A 9,693-nucleotide genomic window follows, 5' to 3' on the forward strand; every position below is an offset into this window, starting at 1 on the left:
AGGCATGAGCCACCAGGTCTGGCTAATTTTTGTGTTTTTAATACAGACGGGGTTTCGCCATCTTGCACAGGCTGGCCTCGGACTCCTAACGTCAAGACGGAGTTTAGTAGAAACTCCGTCTCTACTAAAAATACAAAAATGGCCAGGCGTGGTGGCTCACCTCTGTAATCCCAGCACTTTGGGAGGCTGAGGCAGGCAGATCACCTGAGGTCGGGAGTGCGAGACCAGCGTGACCAACATGGAGAAACCCCATCTCTACTAAAAATACAAAATTAGCCTGGCCTAGTGGCTCATGCCTGTAATCCCAGCCACTCAGGAGGCTGAGGCAGGAGAATTGCTTGAACCCAGGAGTTGGAAGTTGTGCTGAGCTGAGATTGTGCCATTGTACTCCAAGCTGGGCAACAAGAGTGGAACTCCGTCTCAAAACAAAACAAAACAAAAATTAGCTGGGTGTGGTGGCAGGTGCCTGTAATCCCAGCTATTGGGGAGGCTGAGGCATGAGAATCGCTTGAACCCGGGAAGTGGAGATTGCAGTGAGCCGAGATCGCGTCACTACACTCCAGCCTGGGCAACAGAGTGAGACTCCGTCTCAAAAAAAAAAACAAAAAAACAGAGAAGAATGCAGCATGAAGAAACAGGCCTGGGAGAATCTGGCAACCTTGAGTGTGGATAGGGAGTCAGCTCTGGAGTACAGCCAGAGCTGTGATGGGGTTAGGGGACCCTGTGTCCTTGGGCCATGCTTGCTCCACTCCTGGGCTCTGTTTGTGGCTGTGGATTGGGGTGGCACAGGGCCAGTTGTGCAAGGGATCATTGCCCAACTCCCGTGGGTGCCTGCCACCTCTCGGCTATATATATAGGGATATAGATAGTTCTTTCCACAGGTTTCCAGCAGGTAGTGGTTATTAAATCTTACTGAAGGGGTGTTTTTTCTGATTCTCAACTCTGTGCCCCAAGGGTGGAAACTGTGAGAGGCGGATTCCAACTCCACATCTGGGTAGTAAGCATCCAGTCCAGGAGTGTAGACAGTCCTGGGGAAGCCGCCAGAGATCTGTGCATTCTCATATCCAGGGATAGTGACTCCATGCTGGGGGCTGGCAGGGTCGGGGGTGGGTGGGTCCTGGGCTCACCTGCAGGTCTGCAGACCTCCTGGGGCCAGCTGACCTCGGTAAATCCCTTTTGTCTAAGCTTCAGTTTCCTGCCTGTGAATGGGGTTGGGGCTGTGCTCCGGTTTCACCCTTGTGGCTCTGGGGTTGTGGTGACAAAGCCATCAAGCTGGGTTGAAGGATTAACCAGGGAACCTCAGACTGGCTGCCGTGTATACCTCTTCCTCATATTCCTTTCTCTGCTGCATCCTGGGAAGCTGCTCTGCTCAGCCTAGATTAGGCTCAGTTGTGTGTGTGCATGCTTGCACGTGTGTTGGAAGTGGGTGGTACTGACACCAGAGTCAGTGTCTCTGGGTGAGTGATGCTTGCACATTTCTGGGTGTTGCGGGAAGTCATGGACCCCAAACAGAGGGACTGGCTGAAGCCATGGCAAAAGAACGTGGATTGTGAAGATTTCATGGACATTTATTAGTTCCCCAAATTAATACTTTTGTAATTTCTTATGCCTGTCTTTACTGCAATCTGTAAACATAAATTGTAAAGATTTCATGGACACTTATCACTTCCCCAATCAATACCCTTGTGATTTCCTATGCCTGTCTTTACTTTAATCTCTTCATCCTGTCAGCTGAGGAGGATGTATGTCACCTCAGGACCCTGTAATAATTGCATTAATTGCACAAATTGTACAGCATGTGTGTTTGAGCAATATGAAATGTGGGCTCCTTGAAAAAAAGAACAGGATAACAGCAATTGTTCAGGGAATAAGAGAGATAACCTTAAACTCTGACCACCAGTGAGCCGGGTGGAACAGAGCCATATTTCTCTTCTTTCAAAAGCAAATGGGAGAAATATCGCCGAATTCTTTTTCTCAGCATGGAACATACCTGAGAAAGAGAATACACACCTAGGGGTTGGTCTTTGAACTGGCCCCCCTGGGCGTGGTCGTCTCTTATGGTCCAGACTGCAGAGGTGAAATAGACTCCAGTCTCCCATAGTGCTCCCAGGCTTATTAGGAAGAGGAAATTCCCGCCTAATAAATTTTGGTCAGACCTGTTGATCTTAAAACCCTGTCTCCTGATAAGATGTTATCAATGACAATGGTGCCCGAAACTTCATTAGCAATTTTAATTTCGCCTCGCTCCTGTGGTCCTGTGATCTTGCCCTGCCTCCACTTGCCTTGTGATATTCTATTACCTTGTAAACTACTTGATGTCTGTAACCCACACCTATTCGCACACTCCCTCCCCTTTTGAAAATCCCTAATAAAAACTTGCTGCTTTTTGCAGCTTGTGGGGCATCACGGAACCTACCGACATATGATGTCTCCCCCAGATGCCCAGCTTTAAAATTTCTCTCTTTTGTACTCTGTCCCTTTATTTCTCAAGCTGGCCAATGCTTAAGGAAAATAGAAAAGAACCTATGTGAATATCGGGGCAGGTTCCCTGATATCTGGGGACAGGGAACTCACTACCTTATGTGCCCAGGACAAGAGCTGTGGGGTCTGAAGAAGACTTCTAGGCCAGCCCCTGCAGTCTTTCCTCAGGTGGCATGGCTTCCCCAGACCCACTTCCCCCTAGGTTCCCTATCTGCATTCATGGGGTAGAGGGCTGACTGGGACAGAATATGACACACTCAGCATGCGAGGAAAAGCCTCCTTCATTCTGTAGGCCCTACCTCTGTTGACATGGCCTTTGATAAAGTGCCTCCTCACCTGTCTCCCCTCTCTGGAATCCTCAGCTGCTGCCAGGCTTCAGCTGTGCCCCATCAAAGGCAGCTCTGTCTCCCTACTTTCCCCAGGGTTTTCCTTTTGGGGTCAGCTGTGCGGGTCTGGGCCATCCTTTGCCCAATCAGACATTCTTCCTGCTCACCTGCTGCTGTGAATCCTGCATGTCTTATATGCTCTCAGGCAGAGAGGAAACTGCTGAGCAGGCCGGGGCAGGGGACAGAGCCCTGTGGCTCTCCACTTTAGACCCCTCCTGGCTGACTGCTGTGGAATGCAGCCACTTAGCAGGGCCAAATCCCCTGATGTTCCTGTCTGCTCTCTAGCCTTCAGGGACAGGTCATGGGGCCTTGGTTCCTGCCCTGTCATCTTCCCAGTCACCCTGATCTTCAGGGGGAGGAATAGCCAGGGTAAGGGCTTGGTCATAGCACCTCCACCCTAGGGCTATTGAGGATCTCACAGTTGTGTGTCTGGTGGGTTCTGTCCAGAGCCCATTTGAGAGCAGTGGATGACAGGACAGGCCTATGTGACCCAGGCAGGCAGCAATATTGGGTCAGCCTTCATGTCCCCTTCTGTCAGCTGGGGCAGCCTGGAAGGATGATTGTGGGGTAGGTGTTATGGGCACGGAATAGACCTCAGGTGGAGGCTGCAGGGGCTCTCCGGCACTGTAGGCACAGCAGGCCCAGGAGCAGGGGAGGGAGCCGTGACTCAGGGAGCCTCTGGCCCAGATCCTTGGCAGATGAGGCCACAGGGGAATGGGCAGAACTGTCCAAGGTCCCCTGGGCTGGGCCCGTGGCTGTTCCTGGCTCAGACTTCTTGGTGGGCTGGTCAGAAACATGAGTAACTTGGGGCAGTTACCAAGTGGCCAGGCCTGCACTGCTGGGCTGTGTGAGCTTGGGCCAGCTCAGGCCCTCTCTGGGCCCTGCCTTTCTGGGCTGTTCAGGTGGTTCCTTGGGCCTGGGGTGCTAATGTTTCTGGATGGGCAGCAGAACCAGTCTGCACTCAGGGCCCCAGGCCATGTTCCCGGAACACACCTTTAGCATTGACAGCAGTGTGTGGTGAGGCCCCTTAGGCTGGGTTCTCGTCTACTGCCTGGGGCACCACTACTCCACCATCTCCAGAGCCATCTCTGGGACACTGGCTGAGAGTTCAGATGTTCTGAACAGGGACAGGGTGAGCCAGAGAGGGACCCAGCCTGGGGCTCACTGGAGGGGCTCGTGGGCAGACAGCACCCTTTGGAGGGAACTGAGCCTGGGAAGCGGGAACCCCATTCCCCGGCTCACAGCACCTCCCACTCGGGGCCCTCCCAGGGCTGCATGAACTTTAGTCACCTGGTGACAGGCTGAGTTACTGTGCAGAGTCACCGTGTGCCTCCTTGCTGCTGTGACATCAGTCTCCCTGTCCTCCTGGCCAGGCTGGACCTCTGTGAGAGGCCTGCCTGTCCTGCACCCTGTGTAGATGCCTTCCACTGTCCCCCAGGGCTGCTGGGCACCCCCTGGCTGGCCTCTTGCCCCCTCTGGGACTAGGTAAGCTTATGGGTTCTCTGGCAGCTCCTGCTCTTTCCCTGCCTCTGCTCCTCCTTGGAGGTGTCCACCCCCAGGACTGGACAGCATGCACACGTTCTGAGAGGCGGGAAGGAGACACTGGGCTTGTGTTTCTGAGGCCCGACTTTAGACTGTGCCCTGTTGGGGAGGGGTCAGGGAGTGTCTGAGGCTGGGCCTGACCCTGCTCCTTGCCCCGTGGATGCAGCAGAGCCACGAAGATGAAGATAGTGGTGCTGGGCCTGCTGGCCGTGGTCCTGGTGCTGGTCATTGTCGGCCTCTGTCTCTGGCTGCCCTCGGCCTCCAAGGAACCTGACAACCATGTGTACGCCAGGCCTGTTCAGCTGCGGATGCCAAGCCCTGCTCGGAGATTGGGAGGTAAGCAGTGCAGGGCATGGGGGCATGGGCCCTGGAAACCAGGCAAGTGGACCTCGGCAATACCTTCACCCCTCTGAGACTCAGCTTCCCCACGTGTAAGCAGGCTGCCTGGGCACGGGGTGTCCCAGGTGGATAGAGCCACCTGTTCTTTTCTTGGATTCTCTTAGTAGCCTCTGGGTAGGGGACGGTGACCCCGAGAGCAGGCTGTGGGTCTCCTAGAGCCCAACAGGGCCCTTTTTCTCAGTTCTAAGAGTCTCTGTCTCTTTGGATAAACTGTGCTGTTTTGTTGTTTGGTTGTTATTTTTACTTATTTCTCTTTTTATTTTTAGTTATTTATTTATTGTGAGATGGAGTCTCGCTCTTTCACCCAGGCTGGAGTGCAGTGGTGCAATCTCAGCTCATTGCAACCTCCACCTCCCGGGTTCGAGTGATTCTTATGCCTTAACCTCCTAAGTAGCTGGGATTACAGGCATGTACCACCATGCCCAGCTAATTTTTTTTTTTCCCAAGACAGAGTCTCGCTGTGTCACCCAGGCTGGAGTGCAGTGGCGTGATCTCACCTCACTGCAGCCTCCTGAGTAGCTGGGATTACAGGCATGCATCACCACACCCAGCTAATTTTTGTATATTTAGTAGAGATGGGGTTTCACTATCTTGGCCAGGCTGGTCTTGAACTCCTGACCTCAGGTGATTCACCCCCCTTGGCCTCCCAAAGTGCTGGGATTACAGGCATGAGCCACCACACCCAGCCAACTTTTATCTTTTTAGTAGAGACGGGGTTTCATCCTGTTGGCCAGGCTGGTCTTGAACTCCTGACCTTAATTGATCCACTTGCCTCAGCCTCCCAAAGTGCTGGGATTACAGGCATGAGCCACTGCACTTGGCCTTTAATGCTGATTTCTGAGATCTTGTTGCACCCATCACCCAAGCAGTCACTGTACCTAGTGTGTAGTCTTTTATCCCTCATCCCCCTCCCCTCCCACTCTTCCCCTTGAGTACCCAGGGTCCATTATATAATCCTTTTTCTTTTTTTAAATTTTTTTGAGATGGAGTCTCACTCTGTTGCCTAGGCTGGAGTGCAATGGTGTGGTCTCAGCTCACTGCAACCTCCTCCACCTCCTGAGTTCAAGTGATTCTCCTGCCTCAGCCTTCCACTAGCTGGGATTACAGGTGCCCACCAGCATGCTTGGATAATTTTCTTGGTATTATTAGTAAAGCCAGGGTTTCACCATGTTGGCCAGGCTGGTCTTGAACTCCTGACCTCAGGTGATCTGCCTGCCTTGGCCTCTCAAAGTGCTGGGATTACAGGCATGAGCCAGCATGCCGGACACCATTATATCATTCTTTTTTTTTTTTTTTTTTTTTTGAGATGGAGTTTTGCTCTTGTTGTTCAGGCTGGAGTGGAGTGCAATGGTGCAGTCTTGGCTCACTGGAACCTCCACCTCCCGGTTCAAGAGGTTCTCCTGCCACAGCCTCCTGAGTAGCTGGGACTACCCATGTGTGCCACCATGCCTGGCTAATTTTTGTGTTATTAGTAGATATGGGGTTTCATCATGTTCTCCAGACTGGTCTCAAACTCCAAACCTTATGTGATCCACCCACCTCAGCCTCCCAAAGTGCTGGGATTACAGGCATGAGCCACTGCACCCAGCCGAGAATGGGGCACTTGTGCATGAGAGTCCTCTCTTCATGGCCTTTCCCTGGCTCTATTTTTCAGAGTTTTTTGTTTTTTGTTTTTTGTTTTTGTGTTTTGTTTTGAGATGGAGTCTTGCTCTGTTGCACAGGCTGGAGTGCAGTGGTGGAATCTCGGCTCACTGCAACCTCTGCCTCCTGGGTTCAAGCAATTCTCCCACCTCAGCCTCCCCAGTAGCTGGGATTACAGGCACCCGCCATCATGCCCGGATAACTTTTGTGTTTTTGTAGAGATGGGGTTTCACCATGTTGGTCAGGCTGGTCTCGAACTCCTGACCTCAGGTGATCTACCCACCTCAGCCTCCCAAAGTGCTGGGACTACAGGTGTGAGCCACCGTGCCTGGCCACAGCTCTATTTTGACAATTTTCACAGCTTCTTCCCACTTCCAGTGGCTGCCAGCGTTCCTTGGCTTGTGGCTGCCTCACTCCAGTCTCTGTCTCCATAGTCATACTGGTTTCTCCTCTGCTCTGTGTGTCCTCTCCTCTGTGTGTCTGTCTTACAAGGACACTGTGATCACATTCAGGGCACATCTAGATAATCCAAGATCATCTCCTCCTCTCAAAATCTTTAACATACTTTAGGCCAGGGGCAGTGGCTCATGCCTGTAATCCCAGCACTTTGAGAGGCTAAGGAGGGTGGATCACTTGAGGTCAGGAGTTGGAGACCAGCCTGGCCAACACAGTAAAACCCCATCTCTGCTAAAAATACAAAAATTAGCCAGGCATGGTGGCACATGCCTGTAGTTCTAGCTACTCAGGAGGCTGAGGCAGGAGAATTGCTTCAACCTGGAAGGTGGAGATTGCAGTGAGCCGAGATCGTGCCACACACTCCAGCCTGGGAGATAGAGCAAGACTCCCTCTCAAAAAAAAAAAAAAACAAAACAAACACACACACACACACACACACACACACACACACACACGCAAAAGGCTGGGCATGGTGGCTCACGTCTGTGATCCCAGCACTTTGAGAGGCCAAGGCAGGCAGATCACTTGAGGCCAGGAATTCAAGGCCAGCCTGAACAACATGGCTAAACCTTGTCCCTGCTAAAAATACAAAAAAATTAGCTGGGCGTGGTGGTGAACACCTGTAGTCTCAGGAGACTGAGGCACAAGAATCACTAGAACCTGGGAGGTGGAGGTTGCAGTGAGCTGAGACCATGCCATTGCACTCCAGCCTGGGCAACAGAGTGAGACTCTGTCTCGAAGAAAAAAAAGAAATCTTTAACATACTTTTCCACTTAAGGTATTAGTCACTCTTGTGCCGTATAAGGTAATATCCACAGGTTTTGGGAATTAGGATGTGGGTGGATCTTTCCAGGGCAGGGGGCAACATTCAACCCATTACATAGGGTGACCCCAACCTGTGTCCCAACCCCTCTCCAGGGTTCAACTTCTCAGCAGAATCTGTGGCTAGGCCTGAACGGAGGGTGAACGTGTACCACCACCTTGTGGAGATGCTCAAGTTTGCCAGGGGGCAGAGGTGGAGACTGGGGGACCCTCGAAGCCACCCAAAGCTCCAGGTGAGGTTGCTGAGGTTTCTGGGCTGGTGGGCTGTCCTCCTCCCCTACTGAGGACTTGCATGAAAGGAGAGTCAGGCCTGGCAGGGGGAGGTTGGAGGGATATGTATGTGGTTCTAGGCCAGGGCAGGAATGAAAGGGATCCCAGGGTGGCAGGTACAGGGGTCAGGTGCAGGAGTGGCACCATATCTCAAACGACCTGGACTGGAGGGTGAGCAGAGTCTAGACCTAGCTGGGCTTGAGGGAGGCCTGGCCACAAGGTAGAGGACAGACAGGAGGTGGCCCCCATGGGGGCTGAGTTCATCCTGCCCTTGGTTCTGGGGATCCCATCTGGTCCCTCACTGACCCTGCCGCCTGCCCACCCACCCCAGAATGCCTCCCGGGACCTGCTGGGGGAGACCCTGGCCCAGCTCATCTGCCAACAGATCGATGGCCAGGGGGACCACCAGCTCAGCCACTACAGCTTGGCCGAGGCCTGGGGCCATGGGACAGGCACATCCCATGTGTCTGTGCTGGGGGAGGATGGCAGTGCCGTGGCTGCCACCAGCACCATCAACACACCGTGCGTAGGACCTGGGGGAAGGTGGATGGCTTCACTCCTCCTCTCCTAGACCTGCACTACCCTAGCCCCATGTCCCCTCACTTGTCCCCATAAGGCAGCACCTTGATTTTGCCCTTTTTCTCCTCCTCTATTTCAAAAGAGGCCCCCACCCCTGACATCTCTGGCTGGAAAGGCTGCTGCTGGTGTGGCCCCGACCCAAGATTTACCTGGGAATGGGAGGTGTTACTCAGAAAGGTGCCCTGATGTGGGGGCACAGGTGGGTCTTTGGGGACCCCTCCTGGGTGGTGCCAGGGAGATAATAGGGGCTCCAGCATGCTTCGGGGCAGCTGTAAAATGAGGGGGTCCTGCAAGGCGTGCAGGGCAAGTGGTGTCTGGTGGGAGCCCCAGGTCCTAGCCCAGGCTCTGCCTCCACGGCTGCAGCTTTGGAGCGATGGTGTATTCACCACGGACAGGCATCATCCTCAACAACGAGCTCCTGGATTTATGCGAGCGATGCCCCCGGGGTTCCGGCACCACCCCCTCACCTGGTGAGAACAAGGCTTCCCACCCGGGGTCCACAAGGGCTCCCCGCCAGGGGAGAGGAGGGAGGGGGCGGGGCTGGGCTGGGGATGCATGCTAACCCCTGGATGGGTCACTGCACTCGCCAAGCCGCTGTTTGCTCAGCAGTGAGTGGAGACAGGGTGGGTGGAGCTCCCGGAAGGTGCTGGCCCCCAGTTCCAGGCGAGCGTTCCCCGTCCTCCGTGGTGCCCTCCATCTTGATCAACAAAGCCCAGGGGTCGAAGCTAGTGATTGGCGGGGCTGGTGTGGAGCTCATCATCTGCTGTGGCCCAGGTGAGTCTGGGGGTCTCTTGGCTCGAGTGTCTCCTCTCTGGGCAGCATACTGTCTGACTCTCTCTGGAGTGGGGATGTGAGGGCTGATGTAGGGTACCCCCTTTCTCCCTGCAACCCTCATCTCTCCCCCAGGCCATCATGAACAAGCTGTGGCTTGGCTTTGACCTGAGAGCGGCCATCGCAGCCCCCATCCTGCACGTCGACAGCAAGGGCTGTGTGGAGTATGAGCCCAGCTTCAGCCAGGTGAGGCTGAGGTCCGAGCTGGATGCCTAGGGCAGAGCCCACTCCCCAAGTCCGTGCTGCTCAAAGCCACCTGGGAGGAACTCAGTCACTGAGATTCTTA

At 53.9% G+C, this 9,693-nt stretch overlaps 1 protein-coding gene across 1 annotated transcript; it reads left to right on the forward strand.

Annotated features, from left to right (window-relative positions):
* Positions 1-4,588: 4,588 nt before the first annotated feature.
* On the forward strand, positions 4,589-9,693 carry LOC129052556 (glutathione hydrolase 5 proenzyme-like). The gene is made up of 6 exons (XM_063722939.1): positions 4,589-4,745; positions 7,824-7,960; positions 8,329-8,519; positions 8,940-9,046; positions 9,183-9,336; positions 9,467-9,693. The coding sequence occupies exons 1-6, from the start codon at positions 4,589-4,591 to the stop codon at positions 9,621-9,623; spliced, it is 903 nt and encodes a 300-aa protein (XP_063579009.1). The 3' UTR covers positions 9,624-9,693.

This window comes from Pongo abelii, chromosome 23 (assembly GCF_028885655.2).
Source record: "Pongo abelii isolate AG06213 chromosome 23, NHGRI_mPonAbe1-v2.0_pri, whole genome shotgun sequence".
NCBI classification, from domain to species: domain Eukaryota; kingdom Metazoa; phylum Chordata; class Mammalia; order Primates; family Hominidae; genus Pongo; species Pongo abelii.

Excerpts from the sequence above, each read along its gene's own strand:
- LOC129052556 (XM_063722939.1), top strand. The coding sequence starts at position 4,589 with ATGAAGATAGTGGTGCTGGGCCTGCTGGCCGTGGTCCTGGTGCTGGTC. Across the intron at positions 7,961-8,328 it reads GAAGCCACCCAAAGCTCCAG|AATGCCTCCCGGGACCTGCT; the intron begins GTGAGGTTGCTG and ends CACCCACCCCAG. Across the intron at positions 9,047-9,182 it reads CGGCACCACCCCCTCACCTG|CAGTGAGTGGAGACAGGGTG; the intron begins GTGAGAACAAGG and ends CTGTTTGCTCAG.